Source organism: Psammomys obesus, unplaced genomic scaffold (assembly GCF_907164565.1).
Source record: "Psammomys obesus unplaced genomic scaffold, mPsaObe1.curated_primary_1811, whole genome shotgun sequence".
Classification (NCBI taxonomy): domain Eukaryota; kingdom Metazoa; phylum Chordata; class Mammalia; order Rodentia; family Muridae; genus Psammomys; species Psammomys obesus.
Genome location: NW_026596134.1, coordinates 2,191,636 through 2,214,185, shown reverse-complemented (window position 1 = coordinate 2,214,185; position 22,550 = coordinate 2,191,636). Strand labels below are relative to the sequence as shown.

At 45.2% G+C, this 22,550-nt stretch overlaps 1 protein-coding gene across 12 annotated transcripts in view; it reads right to left on the bottom strand.

Annotated features, from left to right (window-relative positions):
- The window catches only part of Mok (MOK protein kinase), a 36,632-nt gene extending 16,003 nt beyond the window's left edge, over positions 1-20,629 (bottom strand). For 7 of the 12 annotated variants that reach the window (XR_008718487.1, XR_008718489.1, XR_008718488.1 and 4 more), the window contains exons 1-4: positions 20,412-20,629; positions 12,105-12,219; positions 6,076-6,165; positions 4,412-4,482 (exon numbers count right to left, since the gene is read on the bottom strand). Coding sequence is in view for 8 of the 12 variants with exons in the window: in XM_055593184.1 (XP_055449159.1) it covers positions 4,412-4,482; positions 6,076-6,165; positions 12,105-12,219; positions 20,412-20,418 (283 nt within the window). In the remaining 4 variants the exon portion in view is untranslated. Of the gene's footprint in view, positions 1-4,411; positions 4,483-6,075; positions 6,166-12,104; positions 12,220-20,411 lie in introns of those variants that run through there. The other 5 variants (XM_055593187.1, XM_055593183.1, XM_055593188.1 and 2 more) reach the window with 3 other exon arrangements.
- Positions 20,630-22,550: the final 1,921 nt, after the last annotated feature.

Below are 22,550 nucleotides of genomic sequence, written 5' to 3'. Positions count from 1 at the left end.
CTCACGTGTATACACACACACATACAGAGAAATAATTTTTAAAAAGTTTTGTGTGTGTGTGTGGTTTGGGGGGGGGGTTGTTTTTGTTTTCTGTTTTGTCTTTGGAGACAGGCTTTCTCTGTGTAGCCTTGGCTGTCCTAGAACTAGTTCTGTTGACCAGGCTGGCCTCACATTCACTGAGATCTGCCTGTCTCTTCCTCCTGAGTGCTGGGATTACAGGTGTGAGCCACCACTGCCTGGCGCAAAAAGTATTGAAAAAACAAAAACAAAAAAAACCCAACAAAACATAGCTAACATCTATGTTTTCGTTATTGTGTATGTACAGACGTGACAGAGGAAAAACTGAAGGATCCTCTTAATAAGGGTAGAATAAAACCATAAAACCAGCTAAATGCTGACGGTGAACTAGTAACATTTCCGTCCTTCCTGCTGATACATAAGGGATCAGATCTGATAACATCTGTGCTCAGTACAGCAAGACTGTACAAGTTCTGCTGCATCCTGGTGAGCCACACAGTACCAGTTCCTTATGAGAATGATGCAGCGGACTTTACAGCAAGCCAACTCTGTTCTGGCTTCTCCTGCCTTGTGTCATTCTCCCAGTATCAGGAGACTCATTTCAGGATGCCCGTTGCCCACAGCCCCTGAAAGTAACAACCTTAGAGTGACACAGCCCTGCCACTAACCAGAGGCAGCTGGTCTTCTAAAGAGCCATTCTGAGCCAGCCTCTTCCTCTTGAAATAATGCAAACACAGGCTGTAGGCCCTGGAGGGTCTCAGAGTCGAGGAGACTAAGCATTCAGAGGAGGAAGGGGACAGGCTGGGAGCAAAGGCTGTGCAGCACGTTCAGGGGTGCAGCCTCAGCAGCCAGCACCCGTGGTTTTGCTTCCCAGAGACCTGACTGGACTTTCTCCCAGAGGCTGTCTCTCTTCATCAGGAAGTGATCTCCACATAGGGCAATGCTGTGTCCTCTGTATGCTACCTCAGAAGAGCCCAGGGCAGGGACTTATGATGGGGTACCCTCCCCACCAATGCCTTTGTCTGACCCTGCCACAGACAGGCCCAGGTAAGCCTGGGGCTCCCAGCTCTCATCAGCCCTGCCTCCTCTGACACCTGCCGGACAAAGGCCAACAGCTAGTGTGCCCCTTCTTCTCGCTATTTCTGCAGTAGAACACAGGCATCGCGGATGTCGAAAACCACACCACAATGCAGTCTCCACCTGCTTGGATTCTTGCCCAGCCCGGCCCTTGCACATGGTACATGTGAGTGACAGCTCACTAAAGCCAGCATGGTCTTCCCCTGAGCTCCGCGTTTGCTCTTTATTCTGTGACAGTGCTACCGAGTGCTCTGATGGCCAGAGGAAGCGGTCATTGAAGTCACGTGACCTGCTCCTCGCAGCAGAAGCTTCAGTGGCTGAGAACTTTCACTAAGTCATCACAAGAGCAAACAGTCAGGAGAAGTCACTGGAAGGCCTGGCCAGGCTAGGGCACAGAGCAGAGGGGTCACAGGCTCGAGGCCAGGGCCAGCTTGCCCTGCCGGAAGAGCCCCTGGATTACTGCCTAGTCCTTCAAGCCTCAATGAGCTCATATGCAGAGACACTACAGGGCCAGGGGCAGTGTGCTCCTCAGCAGCTTGCACGTGCTTGGCAGCTCTTGAGCCAGGCTTATTTGTTCAAGCCTAGTTCTACCACTCACCGGGTAGACAGCCTTAGGCAAGTTGCTTCTTTCTCTATGCTTTGACTTCCTCATCTTTAGAGTGGGGATATGTACAGCAGACAGGGACGTGGTGGATGCTGGGTAAATTAATGTATTTCTGTACAGATTAAGAAGAGCACCTGGGCAGTGTGAGCAGCCATCGTGGTCAGCTGTAGCAGCAGCCTGCACTTCATCTGCCCACATGTGTTACTACCTCTGGGATCACGGTGCATATTTCAATAATAAATGCCTTGTAAATGCTGCCAGCTGTTTTACCCTGATTTTAACATCTAGGGTGCCTGCTGTGACTGGCTACAACTTAGATTCAGTGCGTACAACAGAGCCCCCAACCTGTGAAAGGTACTCAGCATTCATGTTAAAAGCCACAAGCCTTCTATTAGGCATTTACAGAAAAGGGGCTTGTCATTGTAACACTGATTCCTTGAAGTTCAGAAGCAATTTACAAAGACTGTGAGCTACTCTCAATAACGTAACCACTGGCCAAGTATGCTGGCCCATGTCTTTAATCCCAGCACCCAGCACTCAGGAGACAGAGCTCTGAGTTCAAGCACAGCTAGTCTACAGAGCGAGTTCCAGGACAGCCAGGGCTACACAGAGAAACCCTGTCTCCGAAAGAGAGAGAGAAAGAGACAGAGTGATGAGAGAGAGCAAGAGCGAGAGAACTGGGCTCCTTCCCTGTACACTTGACACCCTCTCACCCTTCAGAACCTCAGGCTCCCTCTTGGTTACTTGCTTTTAGTTGGTTCCAAAAATCGTCCATTTTGGAGACCCTGCAGGTGAGTGAAACACTACTTTCTCCTACAACTTTGCTGGAGGTAACACCAGACAAGTGGATCGTGGTGACACCAACTGCCTACTTGACTTTTTGGGGACCTGAAGGCCACTTTGTGAAAAATCCCTGCCTCTTCACTTGGGCCTGTCAGAGTGTCTGGGGTCGAAAACTTCACCATCAGACCACCCTGACACACATCTGAACTCGTGTCCCAGAAAGAATCATGAAGTTTAATTACCCGTGCTCCACCCCAACACTTTCTCCCACCTACCTCTGTCCTTACAATAGCTCCAGGTCCTGTTTACAGATCTGAGGACTTGGGTGTCCCTCATACCTGGCCACCTTGAGAATAAATTACCTTTTGCAAAACTTTCAGTAACTGGCACCTTGCACAGCAGGCAGATAAGTCATGCCTGTGTGGGTAACTGTCAATGAGTGTTTGTTATCTAACTGTGTCTTTTACAGTCTCTGAAGGTAGATATAGAAAGAAATGCTTCAGTTTCTTCTATTATATAATCCCCCAGCTTCTGAAAATTAAAGATACTATTTTCTAAACAAAGCTTTCTCAAATGTCTAAACACATAGCAACACAGACAACTCTTGTTCCCTTGAGTATAAAGTGTAAATATATCTCACCCTGGGAAGCAAAGTCAGGTTTCTAACATTAAGTATGCGTCCTTCAGACAAAACTGTTGCTAAACAACCAAAGGCTGTGACTGTGCAGGCTCCCTTTGGGTTTTGTTTTTGAGATGTGGTCTCATTAGGTAGCTGAGGACTTGCTCTGAGGTCTGTGGGGCCGCCCTCTGGATCCCTGCCCTGCTTCAGCCAGCTGTACTCTGGGACTGAAGGTGTGAGCTGCCACATCCGGCCTCTGTAAACTCTTTAAAATGAAAATGTTGGAGGTGGGTGTTAAGGGTGGCAAAGCACCAGCTGGGATCTTTCGTCTGGCCTCAGTTATTTGATGGTTAAATCATCTCTGATGCTTTTACCAGTGTCACACACATTAGATAGTGTTCATATGACTCTACAGCAATTTCTTCTTCTTTTTTCATTTCTTTCTCTCTCTCTTATTTTATTTTACTTTTTCAGTATTAGGGATTGATCCTAAGGCCTTTCACATGCTAGGCAAATGCTCTACCACTGAGCCTCTATCTTCAGACCTTTGTTCTGTAACATTTTGAGACAGTCTTGCAACTTAGCCAAGGTTGGTCTTAGCATTCTCCCTTCCTCAGTCTCTCAAGAAGCCTGGATTACAGGTGTGTTCCACCAGGCAGCTGTTTTGCTTGGTTCTGTTTTTCATTTGTCTTCTGGGTATCATGTGACCTATACAACAGACTGTCCCCTATATGGCTTTCTTAGTTGCATTTCATCATGACATCTAACATAACCTTTAATTCAAACTCTCTGGGACATTTCCTCAAAGAAGGTCAAAGCTCTATATCCTGGCACCCTCAGGTCCCTTTGCAAGCATCCAGGGCCATGACAGGTTACCTCAGGCAAGCAAGCTTCCCTCACCAGTACTGTACTGTTCAGAGGGAAGGAACTAAAAAGCACCCTGGAATGTGAGATGTGTCAGGCTCCAAATGCAAAGAGGGAGGATCCCCCTTCTAGGAGAGTCCAGGGGAGAGTTTGGGCTTCTTGGAACCACAGAAGAGAATGCTGAGCAAAGCGGGTAGGGGTTGTGAAACAAAGCACAGCCTTTGAGGAGTCCAGCCTTGTGGGGAGGGCTTGCCTTCAGTATTAGCTTTATCCAGATCCCGGGGTCTCCTGAAGCGAGGGGCCTCAGTCATCTGGGTGCCACTGCAGCACCGCGTACTGCGCACACTTCCCTGTCAGCCACAGCACCACAGTAACCACAGACACATGTAGCCGCAAACATTCGTTACAAGGTCACCTCAGGTTACCTTTCAAAACACTTGACCTACCTCGTATTAGCTCATAAATATTCATGTCCATAAGTTCACATATTAGTGCAAGAGAACCAGATTTTCTGTCACTGCAGAAGAAAGCAGGTTTTAAACACTTTATCTTATCTTAACCAGAAAACATAATCAAGTCTCTTAATATGCATTTGTACATATTTCTGGTAAATAAGGCATTCCCATAAGAGACCATTAAGGCCATAAAATTATTGAAGCAGCACAGATTTTGACTTTAAATCAACATCTAAGCTAAAATTAATCCAAAATATTAAACCTCTAAAGGTAGGCTCTAAAACCACCTTTAAAAAAGATATTTCACAAAAATAGAACATTAATTATCAGCAGAAAGAAGAAAAGAGATTGAAAGTTAAGCAAAAAAAAAAAAAAAAAAAAGAATTTAGATCATGCTTGTGGCTGCATGTTCAGTTTCTCTGTTGGTTTGTTTTGCTTTTAATGGACAGGGTCTCTCCATTATGTGGCTCTGGCTCTCCCGGAATCACTATATACACCAGGCTGGCCTCAACTCACAGAGCCTTCAACTCCCGGAGATCCACCTGTGTCGTCTGCCTCCCAAGTGCTGGGATTAAAGGTGTGCGCCACTACACCCGGCTACACGTTTATTTTTGAATTACCTGTTACTTCAATGTAATCAGGATAACTTACAATAGGGGGAAAAAAAAACAAAACCAGTTAGAGGAGAGAAGAAAGACAAGTGTTGTCACTCACAGGATGTCTGGGTCTGACACTGGGTGGGTCAAAGGCCTTGGCCCACCAACAAGCTTCTCCTGATTTTACCCTGACCAACCCAGGGAAACCACATTGCCCAGGACGCTGCTCTGCACCTTCAGTCTGCCTGGCTGGGCTCCCTCTGCCTATGCAGCCTGTTCTGGGCTCACAGACACTAGCACTGTGCATCCCCCAAGTGAATGCTGGCCCCTCACATGTGGCTGAGCTGACTTCCAAGAACATTGCAGGCCAAGAGGCCACAAAGCTACGACAAGACCTGACATATTGATTTTAAGCTCTGCTGTCCTGTGACTGAAGCTGTTACACTTTAGTTGGCAATGAGTTCCTTCTAGAATTTGACAGGCCAGGCTCCCCAAAAGCTGCAGCATGGCTTCTACACCTAGGCACACCTTCTCAGACTAGCAAAGCTGCACCAACCCACAGGATGGCAGGTCTTGCAGCCTGACTTCCCAGCCCAGTATGTTTAGAAGCCCAATATAAATAAATGTAAATAACTAAATAAACACAGCACAGCAGGGCTGGGCCCAGGGCTGTGGTCCTGCTCTGCCTTACTGATTGACAGGCAGACTTTATGCAAACTATTTTCTGAACAGGAATGAAAAATGTCTTAAAACTATAAATTATGATAAGAAGGGGCTGTGCTTTCATGAGAAAGGAATTCACAGCAAGGCAAGGATATCTGACTGAGCCACAGGAGCCAAGCCTTGAAGGACACGGGCTTTCCAAACGTAGGTACAGCAAAATGAAGGCATTTTCATATTAGGAATGAGACACAATTTGCCCAAATACAAATCTGACATAAGATAAAGTATAACTGTCACTCTCTCAGCTACAAAGCAAATAACCATGATAAAAAGAAATTTACTATTTAGTATCAACTTTTTGACTTTAGGTAACTTTCCAAGCTCAAATATACTTACAAAACCACTTCATGCAACGTAAGAATGTTTGGGTGTGGATTCAGGCGCCTCAGGGCTTGTATCTCTCGTAGATTGTTCACTTGCTCAATACTATTATGTAGGCAAAAATGCACAACTAATTTACAATTAGGTCAACTGTAAAATTAGAGTTATGAAATCATATCTCTTTTCCAAGATTTAAATGTAAAACTTCATTCACTTGTATTTTAGTTAATCAAGTTTAATTTTTCCCATCAGAAATTGAAATTAAGCAATAATTCAGCATACACCTTCATTATCTTACAAAATTCAAGTACTTTGTTTGTTTGTTTGTTCATCTGTTTGGTGCTGGGAATCAAACATGTGCTAAGCATGAAATGTGTGAGAGCCATCCCAGCAAGTCAAGGTTTTGATCACGCAGGGCATGCAGCAGAAGTTTTGTCTCCCCCCCCCCCCTTGTTTGTTGAATACTTGATAAATTTGAGAAGCACATTATCAGGAAAGGCTGTACTGTTAGCCTTCTACCTCTGTACATCCCCGGCAACCTTCTGGCCTCCTTGGGTGAGTGCATCATGAAGGCCACTGGAGTAGCTGGGTTTTGGGTTTATAAATAAATAAACATCACCATGAAGAAATACCTCAAAAAAAAAAAAAAAAAAAGGTATTTGTCTCCCAGCACTCAGGGAGGCAGAGGCAAGCGGATCGCTGTAAGTTCGAGGCTAGCCTGGTCTACAAAGCAAGTCCGGGACAGCCAAGGCTACACAGAGAAATTCTGTCTCAGAAAAAGAAAAAAAAAAGTTTTGTCATCTAGTATCACAAAAAAATTTTTGGTTGTTTCTTTTACATAGTAAAAACACAGAAACATATAACATTCTAATTAAATATGTTGAAAAGACTTATCAATAATGTTACTAAATAAAATTTACTAATCAATTTATGAGAACTAATCAACTAAACAAGGAGCACACTAGCTGAAGTCAGCATCTCAAAGTTCTGGAGACCCTCCATTCTCCTTATCATGAAGAAAGTCTGTGCTTTCCCAGCATTCCATTACCTGGGGACAGGTGTTTTCTGGACAGGTGAGTCTACACCAGGCTTTCTCTAATGAAGGCCACTGTGCCTGACACTGCTCAAATCTCAAAGCCCACCAAAACCAGTGCAAGGGCGTGAGGTTGGCTGCTGCTATCTACAGAAGAGCTCTTTCAAGAGACCACCCCATGATCGTGGTGACAGCTATGGGGTCACACCTAGCCAAATGACCCAATGTTCCAGAGACTTCCATTCTGAGATGCCAAAAGAAACTAGGGATATCTATCTTCCTGTCAGCTGACTGAGTTCTGTTCTACCAGCCTTTCCTGTGTGGAAAGTCGAGCGTGTTGGTCTAGTTACTCCAAGAAGTTATACCTAACAGCATGTTAGTACAATTCTGGTTTTTCCGCAGAAATAAGTAGATTGAACCATGAAAGATGCTACCTGGAAAAAAGGCCCAGGACCTGGACAAAGTCCTACAACTAGCAAGATGGCAGAGCTAGGTATCAGCTGGAAGGCTGAGCGGTCAGCTGCTCTCCCACAGCCAACAGTGGAAGCCTGCTACGCTCTAAGAGTATTTTTGACTATCTGCAGCATGCAGGAGGCCCAGACAGCAGCTGTTCACCCCGGGATGGTGACCACAGCGGCCACACTGGTCCACTCAGGATTTGTGTGTTTCTATACCTACTCGTGGGTCCCAGCTGGGTACCCTTTTCCCACAACAAAAGTGTCCCAATAAATGATTTTAAAACACAGCTTCCTGCTGGGCCGTGGTGGCGCACATCTTTAATCTCTGCACTCTGGAGGCAGATAGGCAGGCAGATATTGGTGAGTTCAAGGCCAGCCTGGTCTACAGAGTAAGTTTCAGGACAGCCAGAGCTACACCGAGAAAAAAAAAAAAATGTTTTATTATTGTTTTTCCCATTCATTGTGTGTGTGTGTGTGTGTGTGTGTGTGTGTGTGTGTGCTTATATGTGTGAGCACATGTATATGCACCTCCTTTATATACATGTCAACTTGGAGAAATCAGTGTTCTCCTTCCACCCTGTGAACTCAGGCCATCATGCTTGGCAGCAAGCACCTTTCCATGCTGAGCCTGAAAAATGTTTTGTAAGAAAATTCCATGTCCAAAACACTTAAGAAACAAGCCCACCCTAGTCCATCCTAGAAGACCAGAATTTAAAGTTGATATTAAAAGTTCCACAAAACTTTACAAAATGAATACAGTGGGTATGATGATGCATACCTTCAATCCCAATACTTGGAATGTAGAGGCAGAAAGATTAGGAGTTCATGATGAACCTCAGCTATATAGTGAGTTCAGCTATTTATGGGGAACAGGAGGCCCTGTCAGAAGAAGATGAAGGGGGAGGAGGAGGAGGGAGAAAAAGAAGGACGAGGAGGAAGAAAGGGAATAGCTTACCTTTAACATGTTCTGAACTTCTTTCGTCTCAGAATCCTTACACACAATCTAGATACTACCCTGTACTATCCTGGGCTTCCAGCCATGTGTGATGGCACTCGCCTTTAACCCCAGCACTCAAGAGGCAAAGGCAGGCACATCTCTCAGTGCCTGGCCAGCCTGGTCTACACAGTGCATCAAGGCCAACCAGGGCTACATAGTGAGACCCTGTCTCAAAACAAAACAACAACAACAACAAAACACAAAAGCCTGGGATTCCAAAGACCACCCCTCCAGACCATCCTCCAAGGGACAGGTGGGATTATTTTTTTGGTGGGGAAAGGAAGGTAAATAAAGGAATTAAGGTGAAAGGAAGAAACAGAAGAGCTGTGTGGAAGCTCTCTGTCACATTCGTAGTGCTGATGGATGATGCTTGCCCTTTGATCCTCCATGTCCCTGGGAAGAAGCCCCCAAGGCTCTTGTTATTATTCGGTCTGTGGTGCTGTGTTTTGGGAGATCTGCATGCAAGCACATAATGCACTCACTGTAATCCCCCATCCTCCACACCCTGCTCTCTACTCCCCTCATATCAGTCTCCTAGACAGCTTCTTTTCTATTTTGGTGTTATACATATATACATAATTGAAGGTATCTACATACATCTAGAAACCACAAATGAGAAAAACAGGTGATATGTCTTTCTGAGCCACTAACTTAATTTGCTTAATACAATTATCTTCAATTGCATCTATTTTCCTCCTGTAAATGACAGAACTTTGTTGTTCTTTATAGCTGAAAAAAAAATCCCTCATGTCTATCCACTCTCTGTTGACAGACACCTACCCTGACTCCCTAACTTAGCTCCTGTAAGTAGCGCTGCAGAAAATACTGATGTGTGAGCATTTCTGTGATGTGTTCCCTTGGAGCTCTTCAATAAACACCTGGAAAGGGTATAACTGTCATATGGTAGACGTAGCTTTAGTTTAGTTATGGGGTTTTTGTTGGTGGTGATTTATTTATTCATTGTTTTTTTGAGAGAGTTTCTTTGTGTAGCCCTGGATGTTCTGGAACTTGCTTTGTAGACCAGGCTGGCCTTGAACTCAGAAATCCATCTGCCTCTGCCTCCCAAGTGCTGAAACTAAAGGTGTGTACCACCATGCCCAACTCATTTTTAATTCATTTTCGAGAAACCTCCATTCTGGTCTCCATAATTAGTAGACTGATTTACATCCCCACCAACACCAACAATGTCTGAGCGCTCACTTTTGTTTGGATCCTCCTCAGCATACATTTCATTATTTCTTTTCTTTCTTTTGCTTGCTTGTTTACTTATTTACTTATTAATTTGAGAGCGGTTCTTACTATGCAGCCCTGGCTGGCCTTGAATTCAGTATGTAGACCAGGCTGCCCTAGAACTCAGAGATCTTCCTGCTTCTGCCTCCAGAATGCTAGGATTAAGGCAAGTGCTACTAGGCCTAGCCAAGGTGTTTTTTGTTTGTTTCTCTGTTTTAATCATGAGCAGACTATGTTCACAAATTGCTAAGATATGAATTTTTGGGGTTAGGGAATGCTGTTCAGTTGGTAGAGAGCCTGCCTAGCAAGCATGAGGCCCCAGGGTGTAAAGGTTGTCAATGCAAAGTAGAGTAAGAGATGGTCTAGTCTGGTATCAAATGTGCGTGACTATGGCCCGGGAACACAGATACAGTTTGGCTCAAATACTATGTTCCAATGCAGTAATATTTTCCTGAGCACTTGCAGTTCTTACAGAGGACCTGGGTTCAATTCCCAGCACCAGTATCAGGTGGTTGGTTCACAGCCACCTGTAACTACAGCTCCAGAGGATCTGACACCCTCTTCTGGCCTCCAAGAGCATCTGCGTACACATGATACCCGCAGGCACTCAGGCCCACATAAATGCACATAAAGTAAGCACACTGGTGTGGATGTCAGGCGGGCCGGCTACAGCAAAGCAGGGGCCTCTGCAGTAGCTGCTCTCTGAGGGCATTCTTACTCTGGTTGGTGGAAGCTAGTAGTCTTTTAGTTTATTCCAAAGAGGAGTTTTCCTGGAGCTGGAGAGATGGCTCAGCATATAAGAGGACTGTCTGCTCCTTCAGAGGTCCTGAGTTCAATTTCCAGCAACACATGGTGGCTCACAACCATCTCTACTCAAATCCGATGCCCTCCTCTGGCATGCAGGCACACATGCAGAGAGAACACTCATATGTAAAATAAAATAAAATATAAAATAAAATGAAATGAAATAAAATAAAAGGATTTTTCCAAATGAAAAGGTGGCCAATGACAGCTATTTAGGAGGTTAACAACCATCTGTAACTTCAGTTCCAGGACACGTGATGCTCTCTTCTGGCCTCTTTAGGTACCAGGCACTCATAAACACAGACATACATGCAGGCAAAACGCTCCCACACATAAACAAAGTAATAATAACAATACAACAATAATAATAGGGGCTGGAGAGATAGTTAAGAGCACTTGCTACTCTTGCAGAGGACTGGGGTTCAGTTTCCAGCACCCACATGGTGGTTCACACCTCTCCATTAATTCCAGTTCCAGGGGGTCTGACAGTCTCTTCTGAGAGCTCTGCAGGCACCAGGCAAGCATGTGGTACATATACATACATGCAGGCAAACACTCACACACATAGAATAAATAAAAAACAAACAAACAACAACAACAAACTAACAATAAAATAACCAAAAGAAGAGAGGGTTCACTTCAATATGGGGGAGTTACCCATTTTCCTCAGAATTTCTTTGGATGTTTAAAATAGAAATTTCTTTGATATAAAAACAAAACTATTGGGCTTAAACCTTCTTATTGCACCATTTCTTGGTTACAATGAGGTCAACAATGACTCCACACACAACCGTTTTTGAGTACTTGGTGTGATGCTCCCTGAGAAACTGAGAAACTACTGTGTGGGACGCAGCCACAGCAAAAGAACCTCACCAGGACCTGGAGAGATGTCTTCGCAGTTAAGAGCACCAACTGCTCTTCCAGGAGCCACGCTCAATTCTCAGCACCCACATGGCAGCTAATAACTATCTCTAACTCATTCAAGGAGACCCAACATCCTCTTCTGGCCTCTCTGGGCGCTGCATGCACATGGTTCACAGGCATACATGCTGGCAAAACACTCATATACACAAAATAAATAATATAAAAAATCATATAAAAAGAAGCATCATCCATAAAAACTACAATTCTAGAATATAATTTCACTTTTTACAAACAGCAGCTGATCTCTCCCACAGAATAAATTTCTCTATTCCTATCTGGAGATTATTTTTCCAATATATTAAGACATTAACTGACTCGTGTAAATAAATTTCAAGGAGCTCTATGACATTTCGCTGAGGTTTTGTTTATAAAGTATAACACACTTTCACAATCCATGTATACATGGGAGCACTGCAAACTTGGACCAGAGACAACCCCCGTGTATTAAACACATTCGCTCAGAATCTTAGCTGGCCACGGATTTCTGGTTACACCTTACACACTCTTAAGTGAATACAAGCTTCCCACGAACATTTAGATGCCTTACTGATTCCAGCCTGTGTCTGTCTAGTCGTCTAGAGCGTGCCTGCTCACATACCTTTCGAAGTGCTGCTTCATTTGCTTACATGCATAGTAGTTTCCGTCTCTCAGGTTCTGCATCTTCATAACTTCAGAAAACGTTCCCTCTCCTATCTTGCCAATTGCTTTGTAGTCTGTAAGTAGAAATAGTTTAATTTACGCAGATATTTCATATGTACTCCCCAGGACAACCTTTCTGTCTCTGCATAATTTCACACTGACACACTGTAGGTCAGTTCTCCCGGCTCCTCTCAGTCCCAGGGCTAAGGCACCACCTCCTGCTCTATTTTTTTAATCATTAGTTAAATTTATTTATTTATTCACTTTACATTTCAAAAGCAGCCCCCTACCTCCTCTTGTCCCAGTCCCCCCCCCCCCCCCCCCCCTCCTTTTCCCCCTTCCCATCTCCTCAAAAAAAAAAAAAAAAAGGAAGATCCCCTACCACTAACCACCTCTCCCCCAACCCCGCACACTAAGTCCCATAAGGACTAAGTGCATCCTAGACCACTGAGGCCCAACAAGGCAGCCCACCTAAGGGAAAGTGATCCAAAAGCGGGCAACAGGGTCCATGCCAGGGACAGCCCATACTCTAATTGCTAGGGGACCCTCATGAAGAGCAGCCTGCCCATCCACTATGTATGGGACCTAGGTCCAGGCAATGCATGCTCTTTGGTTGGCGCTTAAGTCACACCTCCCGCTCTTACAGTGCCTGCTCTCCCTCCATAGGAGGAATGCTATCACTCTACCCCTCCAGAGGTGAGAGGCTTCTAAATGGCTCTGGCAGGAGAGAGAGGGGTGGGACAAGGAATGCAACACTGGGTAGATGTCACAGCTTCTGAGCAGTCTTCTGAAAGTCCCCCTCCTTGGTCCTATAGAGCGCCCAGCCCACATGCAGCCATTTCCCGACATCCTCACACGGTGAAATCTTCTGAAAGCTGCCAGCAGCTGGTTTTGCTGCTGTCACCACTGCTTTAGACAGCAGCAAGCAGGCGGTGAAGGGCTAACCACAGTGACTGCTGCCTGTCCTGGACCAAGTATCCACAGCCTACTGGCATAGGGAAGGTGACAGGGAGAGTCAGGCTGGATATGACTGGGAATGGCTCAGTGGAGAGTGCTTACCTAGTGCAGAAGGCCCTGAGTTCCATCTTTGGTACCACAAAAGACAGAGCCCAACAATACACATGAGCAGATATGGCAGAAGGAAAGTTACCACCCCAGAGACAGAGCTTTAAGGAAGCTCCTGTGAATGAGAAGCAGGGAGAAGCCAGGAGAAAGGCTGGGTGGAGAGGCGGGGGCACAGCAGAGGCAACGGTGAGAAACAACCTCAGAGACTCAGGCCTGGGCTAAGCCACCCTTGGAGCCAGGCTGCATCCACACAAAGCAGCCTTGGCCTGGGCAACCCTGAATTCTTATCACTCATGCTCGCATCCTTCTGTGTGTTTTCAGAGGCAGTTTCTCTGTGGAGCCCTGACTGTCTTGGAACTCACTCTGTAGACCAGGCTGGCCTCAAATTCACAGAGCTCTATCTGCCTGCCTCTGCCTCCTGAGTGCTGGGATTAAAAGTGTGCACTATGAGGCCCAGCTTGAAATTCTTGTTGTTGCTGCTTTTTGTTTTGTTTAAATAATTGTTGTGTTTTTTTTAAGATTTCATTTATTTATAATGCATACAATATTCTGTCTGCATGTACACCTGCACACCAGAAGAGGGCACCAGATCTCATTATAGATGGTTGTGAGCCACCAGGTGGTTGCTGGGAATTGAACACAGGACCTTTGGAAGAATAGCCAGTGCTCTTAACCTCTGAGCCATCTCTCCAGCCCCTTGGTTTGTTTTTTTTGAGACAGGATTTCTCTGTGTAGCCCTGGCCATCCTGAACTTACTCCTAGACTGTTCTGGAACTCAGAGATCCACTTGCCTCTGCTTCCCGAGTGCTGGGATTACAGGCGTGTTTAAATAATTTTATATTATATGTAAGGGTGTTTTGTCTGTCTGTATATGTAAGGGTGTTTTGTCTGTCTGTATGTCTAATCACTGCATGCTTGCCCGGTGCCCACAAAGGCCAGAAGAGACTGTTGGATCCCCTGGGACTGAATATATATGGTTTTGGTGGCTTAAATTTTGTTTTGTTTTGTTTTGGGTTAGGTTCTCCAAGACAGGGTTTTCTCTGTGTAACAAGCCCTGACTGTCCTAGACTAGATTTATAGACCAGGCTGGTCTTGAACTCACGTAGTTCCACCTGCCTGTGCCAGGAGTGCACCACCACTCCCAGCCTTGAAATTTATTTTTGAACAAATCAAATGTAAGAGAAGGAGTTGGACATCTGCTAGAGTGTCCAATAAACATATGCATTCAATTTAGGGCATGCCAACTGAGGAGGAAACCAACGTGATCGTGAACAGCAGCATCCCAGAGACATCCCCACTTCCGGTAGCTGTACTTCTTGGAGACAAGGAGGTGCAACCAGCTGACTCATTTCCGCCCTGTGTGAGCTTTCCACAGTAAGCACACAATGCTTGCTCAGGTAGGAGAAAGGTGCTGGATAGAGTCCACACTTCTGCTCCCAGGAGACATCCCAAGAGATGAACATTTAAGAGACAAAGATAGCTGTCACATGTCACAACAGCAAGCCTAGACTGAAACCTATATCAAGAGCATATCCTAATATTAAGGAAGTATTATGGGACAGCCATAAATTGAAACATTGTATTTTTGTGACTGTATTTCAACTAATAATTGGAAATGTGGGAAAATGTGCAGACATGATGTCAAGTGAAATAAAAAATGGCAATGAACACACATTCTTGTGCATAAGAGGAAACTGAATGCAAGAACCTAATATTTTATATTTACATCCACGCAGGAATAAAGACAACTTTAATCTTCTTCCTTTCCCTTTTCTCTGTTGTTCAATGCCCACAATGAATGTATTATCTCGGATGTTCGTAAAGATGGGTATTTTAAATTCATAAAGATGGGTATTTTAAGTACTAACAGAAAATAAAATGAACTATCTTAAAGGTAAGGTCAATGAACAAAGGTCATCTGTGGGCAGACAGGCTATGGAGGAGAGCTCAACTTTAGGAGGAGGAATCTGACACTAGAAATTCAAAGTGTGTTTCATCACAAGTAAATTAAGCAGGCTTGCTCTGAAAATGAAAAAAAAAAAAAAAAAGAGGTCAACCGTGAACTTTAAGATGGTTAAGTATACAAACTCAGAGTGAGCCAGCACCCTCACTGGCTCCAGACACTGAACCAGCAACAAATTGGGCTGGTTCAAAAACTGAAGCAGATAAAGGGTCACTTGTTTCCCTCTGGCTCTGCTGGCAGACATAGTCTAGAGTATAAAACAAGAATGACAGGTAGGAGAAGAAAAAGCAAAAGAAACCCTATGGGAAAGCACCCAGCACAAGCACCTTTCTCACCAAGGGAATCTGGCCTATTTCACAGGCCTTCAAAGTCACCCAAAAAGCACAGCCTGCATGGAAGGCACAAGGCAAAGCTGGGAAGGAGGGTACGAAGCTGAGCTACTTGTAATAAAAGTCCTGTCCCATGCTAATGGGAATAATCAGCTATCTAGGGAGAGAAACACAAGGAGAGAGTCAAGATCAGAAAAGTAGACCATGGAAGACAGGAGTCTACCTGGACTAATTAAAATTCATTCATTCTTGTTAAATTAAATCTGTGTGTGTGAAATTTGAAAAGTAGAGGTCAGATGTGCTTTTTGCAGAACCGCTGTGAACTGGAGGACAGGTCACACCCGTCTGCGCAGCCAGCTACACAGCAGGGTGAGAGGGCTGGCGGAGCTAACTGAGGAGTAAGGCTGGACTTTACCGGAAAGAGCAAGTCCACCATTCAAACCTTTTTGGGAGATTAAATAGTTCAAACCACCCTACTGAAACCAGACCAGGACTTCAGCTAAGAGCTGTACCCAATTAATTATTTCCTGTAGTAAGCAATGTTGTGACCTGAATTACCAACATGGCAAAAACACAAAAGGACACAAAATTATTCAAAAGCTGATAACCATTTAAATTTAAAACACATCCACTAACCCAGACAATCTGCTACTAGGAATGCATGGCACTGGGAAACCTGCAGCACCCAAGAAAGCATTTTACAAATGTGTAGATGCATACAGAAACCCACACGCTTTCGGAATGGTAAGCAGGACCAAGCATGTCAAGTACAGAGGATGTAGCTGAAAATGTACTGGTTGACTTTATTACAAAGCTAGTGTTGTGTGCACTCCAGGAAGAAAATGGAAAAGGAAGACTGGAGGTGCCCTCAGCCTCTATGAAGGCACTGACAGTTAAGACAGGCTTGGCCTCATGGCAGTGACAGTGGACAGTCTCCAAATCGTCCTGATGAGCAGCCATGCCAGCTGCTTTTTTCAGACTGCACTGGAAAACTTGTTTTCTTCTTTAAAAAAAAAATCTCTGATAGAATAAAAAAATTATTATTACCTTTCAGTATGTACAGTTTTGCTTTTGTTTTTAAGGTATATCTAAATAAGCCATTAAAAAGTTTTGACAGACTGGGCAGTGGTGGCGCACACCTTTAATGCCAGCATTTGAGGGGCAAAGGCAGGCAGGTCTCCTTGAGGTTGAGGCCAGCCTCGAGTAATTTCCAGGGCAGCCAAGACAGAGAAACCTTGTCTTGAAAGGCCAAAATAAAATAGAGTTGGAGAGATGGCTCAGTGGGTAAGATTACTAGTTTCTCGTGCAAAGGAATGGGATCTAGTTCCTAAGACCTATATGGTGGCCCATATATCTGAAGGATTCCTGTTTTGGCCCTCCAGGCACTAAATACACATGATATGCAGACATACATACAAGCAAAACACTCAAATATATAATTTAAATTTTTTTAAATTAACCTTTACATGTATAATTTGTTTTTTTATGATGTGATTGTTTTTAACTTTTCTTGAGTTTTTGTTTTTTTCTTTTTTTAAGTGTATGTGGTGTGTGGGAGTGTGTGACAGAGAGAGAAAGAGGAGGAAGGGAGAGAAGATTCTAGAGAGAGAGGGGGAGGGAGGGAGAGGACACTCGAGGTGGGAAGAAAGAGAGGGACAGGATGCCATAGTGAGGTGAGAAGCACCTCTAGTGTTGGTCCTTCTCCGTAGTTTGTGGCATGGTCTCTTGTGTTTACCACTGCATATGCATGACCTGCAGGCTCTTTGGGAATCTCCTATCTGACCCATCCCACCGTAGGCATGCTGGGATTACAGGTACACACTACTGCAGCAGACTCTGTTTTTTGAGCCAGTGATTCTCTAGTAGCTTTGGCTGTCCTGGAGCTTGCTTCTGTGAGCAAACTCACAGAAATTCAACTGCCTCTGAGTGCTGGGAATGAAGGTGTGGACCCCACCCCCCAGCCCACACTAATCTTTCTTAAAGGGAAGAATATAGTGACAAAAGACTGTATTTCCAGTACTTGGAAGAAAGAAAAAGAAGGATTGCCCCAACTTTGAGGCTACTTTGGTCTATATAGGACAGCCAGGGCTGTCTCAAAAACAACAAACTAAAAGCAGAAAAATTCAAAATAAAATGAGTATGAGAGGTAGATACACATACAACATACAGAGAACACAGAGTGGTCGCCTGTAGAGACTGGCGCGCACAAAGGATCTAAGAGGCAAAGGCAGAGAGACAGGGTAACCAAACCATCTCTCCTAACCAGTAAAACCGTAATAAGCTGACATCAGGCCCTCTGGAAGGAAGACTGACAGAGACACATCACCTCCCGTGCTCTGTACAAGGGTATTTTGTAGAGGAATTTCAATTCAGAACATGGCTGCTGGGCAAGACGTCACATCCAAAGACCTAGGTCCATGTGATCTGGGTAGAATACAAACAAACCTTTAACCAGGAGACAGAGAGGCAAGCAGATCTGAGTTCAAGACCTGGTATAGAGCAAGCATCAGATAAAGAAAACATTAGGTCCAGGCATAGTGGTACATGCTCTTAATCCCAAACAATGAAAGTAAAGTTAGTTTGTGGTAGGAACACCCATGTTTGAAAGAGTTATCTAATTGAGTGGCAGAAACAGTGAGGAATCAGAGGAAGCCTTGACAGAATAGGATACGCCCAACTGTCATAAGGAGAGAGGAAAGGGAAGCTACTTAAGGGGCAATGAGAGAGGAAAGAGACAGTTTAACAGGAACATAGAAACAGGCTGCAGAGTTCTTTCTACTCAGGTGAAGACAAAATGAGCCAGAGAATAAGAAGGAGCCAGAAGATTAGAAGATATTGCTGGAGTTAAGTTTGAGGCCAAGCAGAGCAATTTAGATGCCAAGATAAAAGCCAGATTGAATAGATTAGTTGGGAGAGGAGTTAGAGCAGAAACAGCTGAATTGAATGAGTCCAAAGCTGAGTGAGAACAAGAAGGGGTGAGCTTGTTCAGCAGTAAGTCTCAGAGGCTGAAAACATTCTAGGCCTAGGTTAGATTGTATGGGGCTAGAAGCTTCCGGGACTAGTCCTGGGTTAGCAGATAGGTAAAAAGCCTCAGAGACAACAACTGAAGCAAGAGAATAAAAGTTCTTTTTACAGTACTTAATTAAACTACTTAATTAACCAGGAGAAAACCACTAGATGAATCCAAATTGAAAATCAAAGAAATCTGACACAAAGATATAATTTGTGATGCTGATTGGATCCTAGAAAAAAAACTGTAATGGACATTACTGAGGAAAGACAGAAATAGGGACTGTATATTAAAGAACAGAGGAGTTGTGCTAAGGTGTTCATTTCCTAAATATGTTTGCACACGGGTAATGTGTGTATTAGTATGTGGTGATAATGTGACCGTTGACTGTGTAGGAGAATGTCCTTGTCCTGTGTGGGGGTGAGTGTTCACAGGCACATGTGTGCCCTGGTGTGCATGTGGAGGTCAGAGACAACCTCGGGTGCCCATCTTCATTTTCTGCCTCAGACAGGAGGAGCCCTGAGCTGCCATGTCCCTGTCAGAGTACTGGGATGACTGACAGGGCGACTGCCTCTGGCTTCCTGCTGGGGCAGAGGGGACAGAACCCTGTGAGCTGTCTCCTTAGCTTCAAGTCCCTGGGGCCAAAGTAGGTACTTCCTGAATCAATAGTGGTGGAAATGTCATTATGTCCACAAGGAGCTCAGTGAAAACACACACACACACACACACACACACACACACACACACACACACAAACAAAACAACAACAAGAAAAAAACAAAACCAAATACGTATGTCAATTAAACAAGAATACCAGAGCAACACGAGTACACAAAAATAAGACAAAACGATAAAGATACAGAAGTATGCAACCTGCCCTTCTAACTCTTGTGCACATCTGCAGACGAAATACTTGGAGAGGAAATGATGACTTCTGAGTAGCATGTATGTCTGAGCGTGCACTAGTAAGCAAATGCGTAAAGATTTGTGTAGGCTGTGTATTTTGATTGCAGCTTTCTGAGGCCTTGAGGAAAACGCAAACATGCTGAACATGGTAGCACACCTTGGAAGATGGAGGCAGGAGGATCACAAGTTCAAAGCCAGGCTCAGCTACATAGCTAGTTCAAGACCAGCCTGCCCTAAAGGAGATCCTGCTCTCAAAGGAAAACACCTGAAGACGAAATGATAACCTTATAAGCACTATCGGAGAGAAGAAACGAATGTGCCTTATAAAGGGTAAATGAGATGACTTGTTTTTAAAAATGTTATGTAATGAATGGTACCTAGAAATTGCGGCACAGCAATTAAGACATAGTGTAAATTTAATAGCATAACTACAGCTAACAGACTCCAATCTTCACAGCAAGAGGAGCCGTCATCTTTCTGCACTTCAGGCTACAACTACAAAAGGCAGTCATAACGGCACAGCTTCGAAAACCAAACGGCGGTCCCAAGAAAATCAACCGGGCTAGCAGTCGCGTTCGGATCCTAGGTTACCCACAAGCCCGGCAATAAGCCAGTTTTTCCGGCCCTTCTGTTTTCTGGAAGGACTGCCTCGTTTAACCAACTTCAAAGCGACCGTTTTCCATTCCCTGAAAGGACGCTTCACAAACACCACTGCCTAAGCCCAGTGGGAAGCACTCGGCCCGGCTTCCCTCTCCAACGCGTCTCAGCCGCCGTCCCCCAGGGGCCGGGAGCCCACCGGGAGCGCTCGGAGCCCACAGCCGAATGCTTGAGACTGTTGGGTGCGATCTAACCAACGAATGAATGAGTGGGTGAACGAATGAAACCACACTCAACTCCCCAAACTCCCGCACACTCGCCTGGCCCAAGGTGCCTGAGCCGGACGCGCCGCCCCGCAGGCCCCGGGGACCCTCGGCCCTCCCCGGCCCCACTCACTCTTCATCCTGAACGCGGATGACGGCGACACGCCCAGGTCGGCCGAAAAGAAAAGCGGAGACTGTGGCACCGGCCTTCTGCTTTCCTGAGGCGGCTTCCGGCTCGAGGACCTTCGCGGTGGTCCCTGGCTGAAGAGCGTTAGGACCTGGCTGCCATATTGTGTTCCTGTCGCCCTAGCAACCACCAGCCCTTAGGAGGGAGGAGGAGGAGCTCCTGGGCCACCGCCCACGCCTGCGCGAGAGGGCGCCCGCTGCCCGTTTACGCATGCGCAGCGCGACCTGCCTCCTCAGTTTGGTCGCTAAGCAACCTCTCTCCTGCTTTAAATTTAAGTACAGTTTCTTACCTTGGTGAGTAGGCGACCTTGGCAGGCTGCCTCTTCCAGCCCTCCTGAGAATGTAGCAAAGTGCCACCTGATTCGAGAACAATGTCCTTGAGCTTTAACTGTTCTTGCCAACATCTACAGTTGAGCATCTGTCCAGCCTGGTTTATAGCGACTGCTAGGTAATTTGTAAGTCTTACTTTTTAATTCAGCAAACATTTTTTTGCTACAAGCACTGTTGCAGGCATGGGGTAAAATGAAAAGCAGTGTAGACAAGATTCCTTATCCCAAGTGGTCGCAGTGAAGACTAAATCAGAAGTCCGTATCCCCTCCTCACTCGCCGCCCCCATTCCCCCACAGTGTTCCACCAATTCCTTGGCTGGCTGTTGCCTGAGGCCTGACAGGGTCGCTCCCACCGCGACTGCTCAATAAATGTTTGTCTAACAATCAGGAAACATCACCTCTCTGTCATTCCTGTCTAGGGACAAGCCTGATTTGAAGCGGTTATTGAGGATCCATTGACAGGTAGATGGGAGAAATGCTTCGCTGACTTGGGCTGTAGAAACCATATGTGCTGTTGTTGAAGTCCCAGAGTGGTAAAGGGGTTTGTCAAGGTCACCTACTGGTGGCCCCTGAACTCAGACACCAAACCACGGCGCCTGACTCCCTGTGCTTCTGCTACATCCAGGAGAAACTGCAAAAAGGGTTTCAACATGTACACATTTTATGGAGGATGTGCTTTAGACTGATCCCTGGAACAACTGATTTGTTTTAGCAAATTAGAAGCAACATCTGAAAAAACCTTCTGTTTGACTGTCTTTTTTTTTTTTATTGTCTAACAGTTTTGATATCACACATGCTGTGCAATGAAACATTTAAATTCTGATTTCCCTTTTTGTTTTCCACTTGTGCCCCCCCCCCGCCCCAGAGTTAACAAGCAGGAGTTCAGTTTCTACAAGGAAAACGTGCTGCCCTCCTTGTGTCCAGGGCCTTACCTCAGAATTTTAAAATGTAAAAAGAAAGATAGAAGAGGAAGACGTGGACAAAGCTATAACCCAGTGGTTGAACACAGGTTTAGTGTGTGCAAGGCCCTGAGTGGGCCCACTAGCCACTTAGAGGCAGGGGCCATCAAAGAGAGAATAAAGCCAAGAGAATCAGCTCTGAGCACTCTGAGGACTAGAGCTCCAGAAAAAGCGAAAGAGATAGAGATGAAGGCAGTTATGGGCTCTCCCACACAGCGAGATGTTTGCCTTTAGTCCCAGTGGGGGTGGCATGGAGGCAGGTGGGTCTCTGAGTGTTCAAGGCCAGCCTGGTCTACACAGTTCCAGCTATGCAGACTTCGGAAAATGCTTTCATCCCTGACCACTTCGGTTTTCCTGTAATGTGGCTCTTTCCACAGTTGCAGCATTCAGACCTTCTGCTATGGAAGCAGGAGTCACCCCTGCTGTCCCTGCTGTATGTAGCCTGTCTTCATCCATGGATGAAGCTCTAGCTCCCAGTGTGACAGCCTCGAGGCAGACCTACAGAAGCACAAGGCTGGGCAGTCAACAAACTGTGGTGCTCAACTGGTCTTCAGAGCCACTGGCCAGCTGATTATTGCTTTTTCAATAGGTGAAATGTTTTACCTCATATATATATGTGTGTGTGTGTGTATATGTATATATATGCTATCACAAACTTCTTTCATTTATTTATTTATTTGGTTTTTCAAGACAGGGTTTCTCTGTGTAGCCGTGGCTGTCCTGGACTTTCTTTGTAGACCAGACTGGCCTTGAACTCACAGAGATGCACTTGCCTCTGCTCCTGAGTGCTGGGATCAC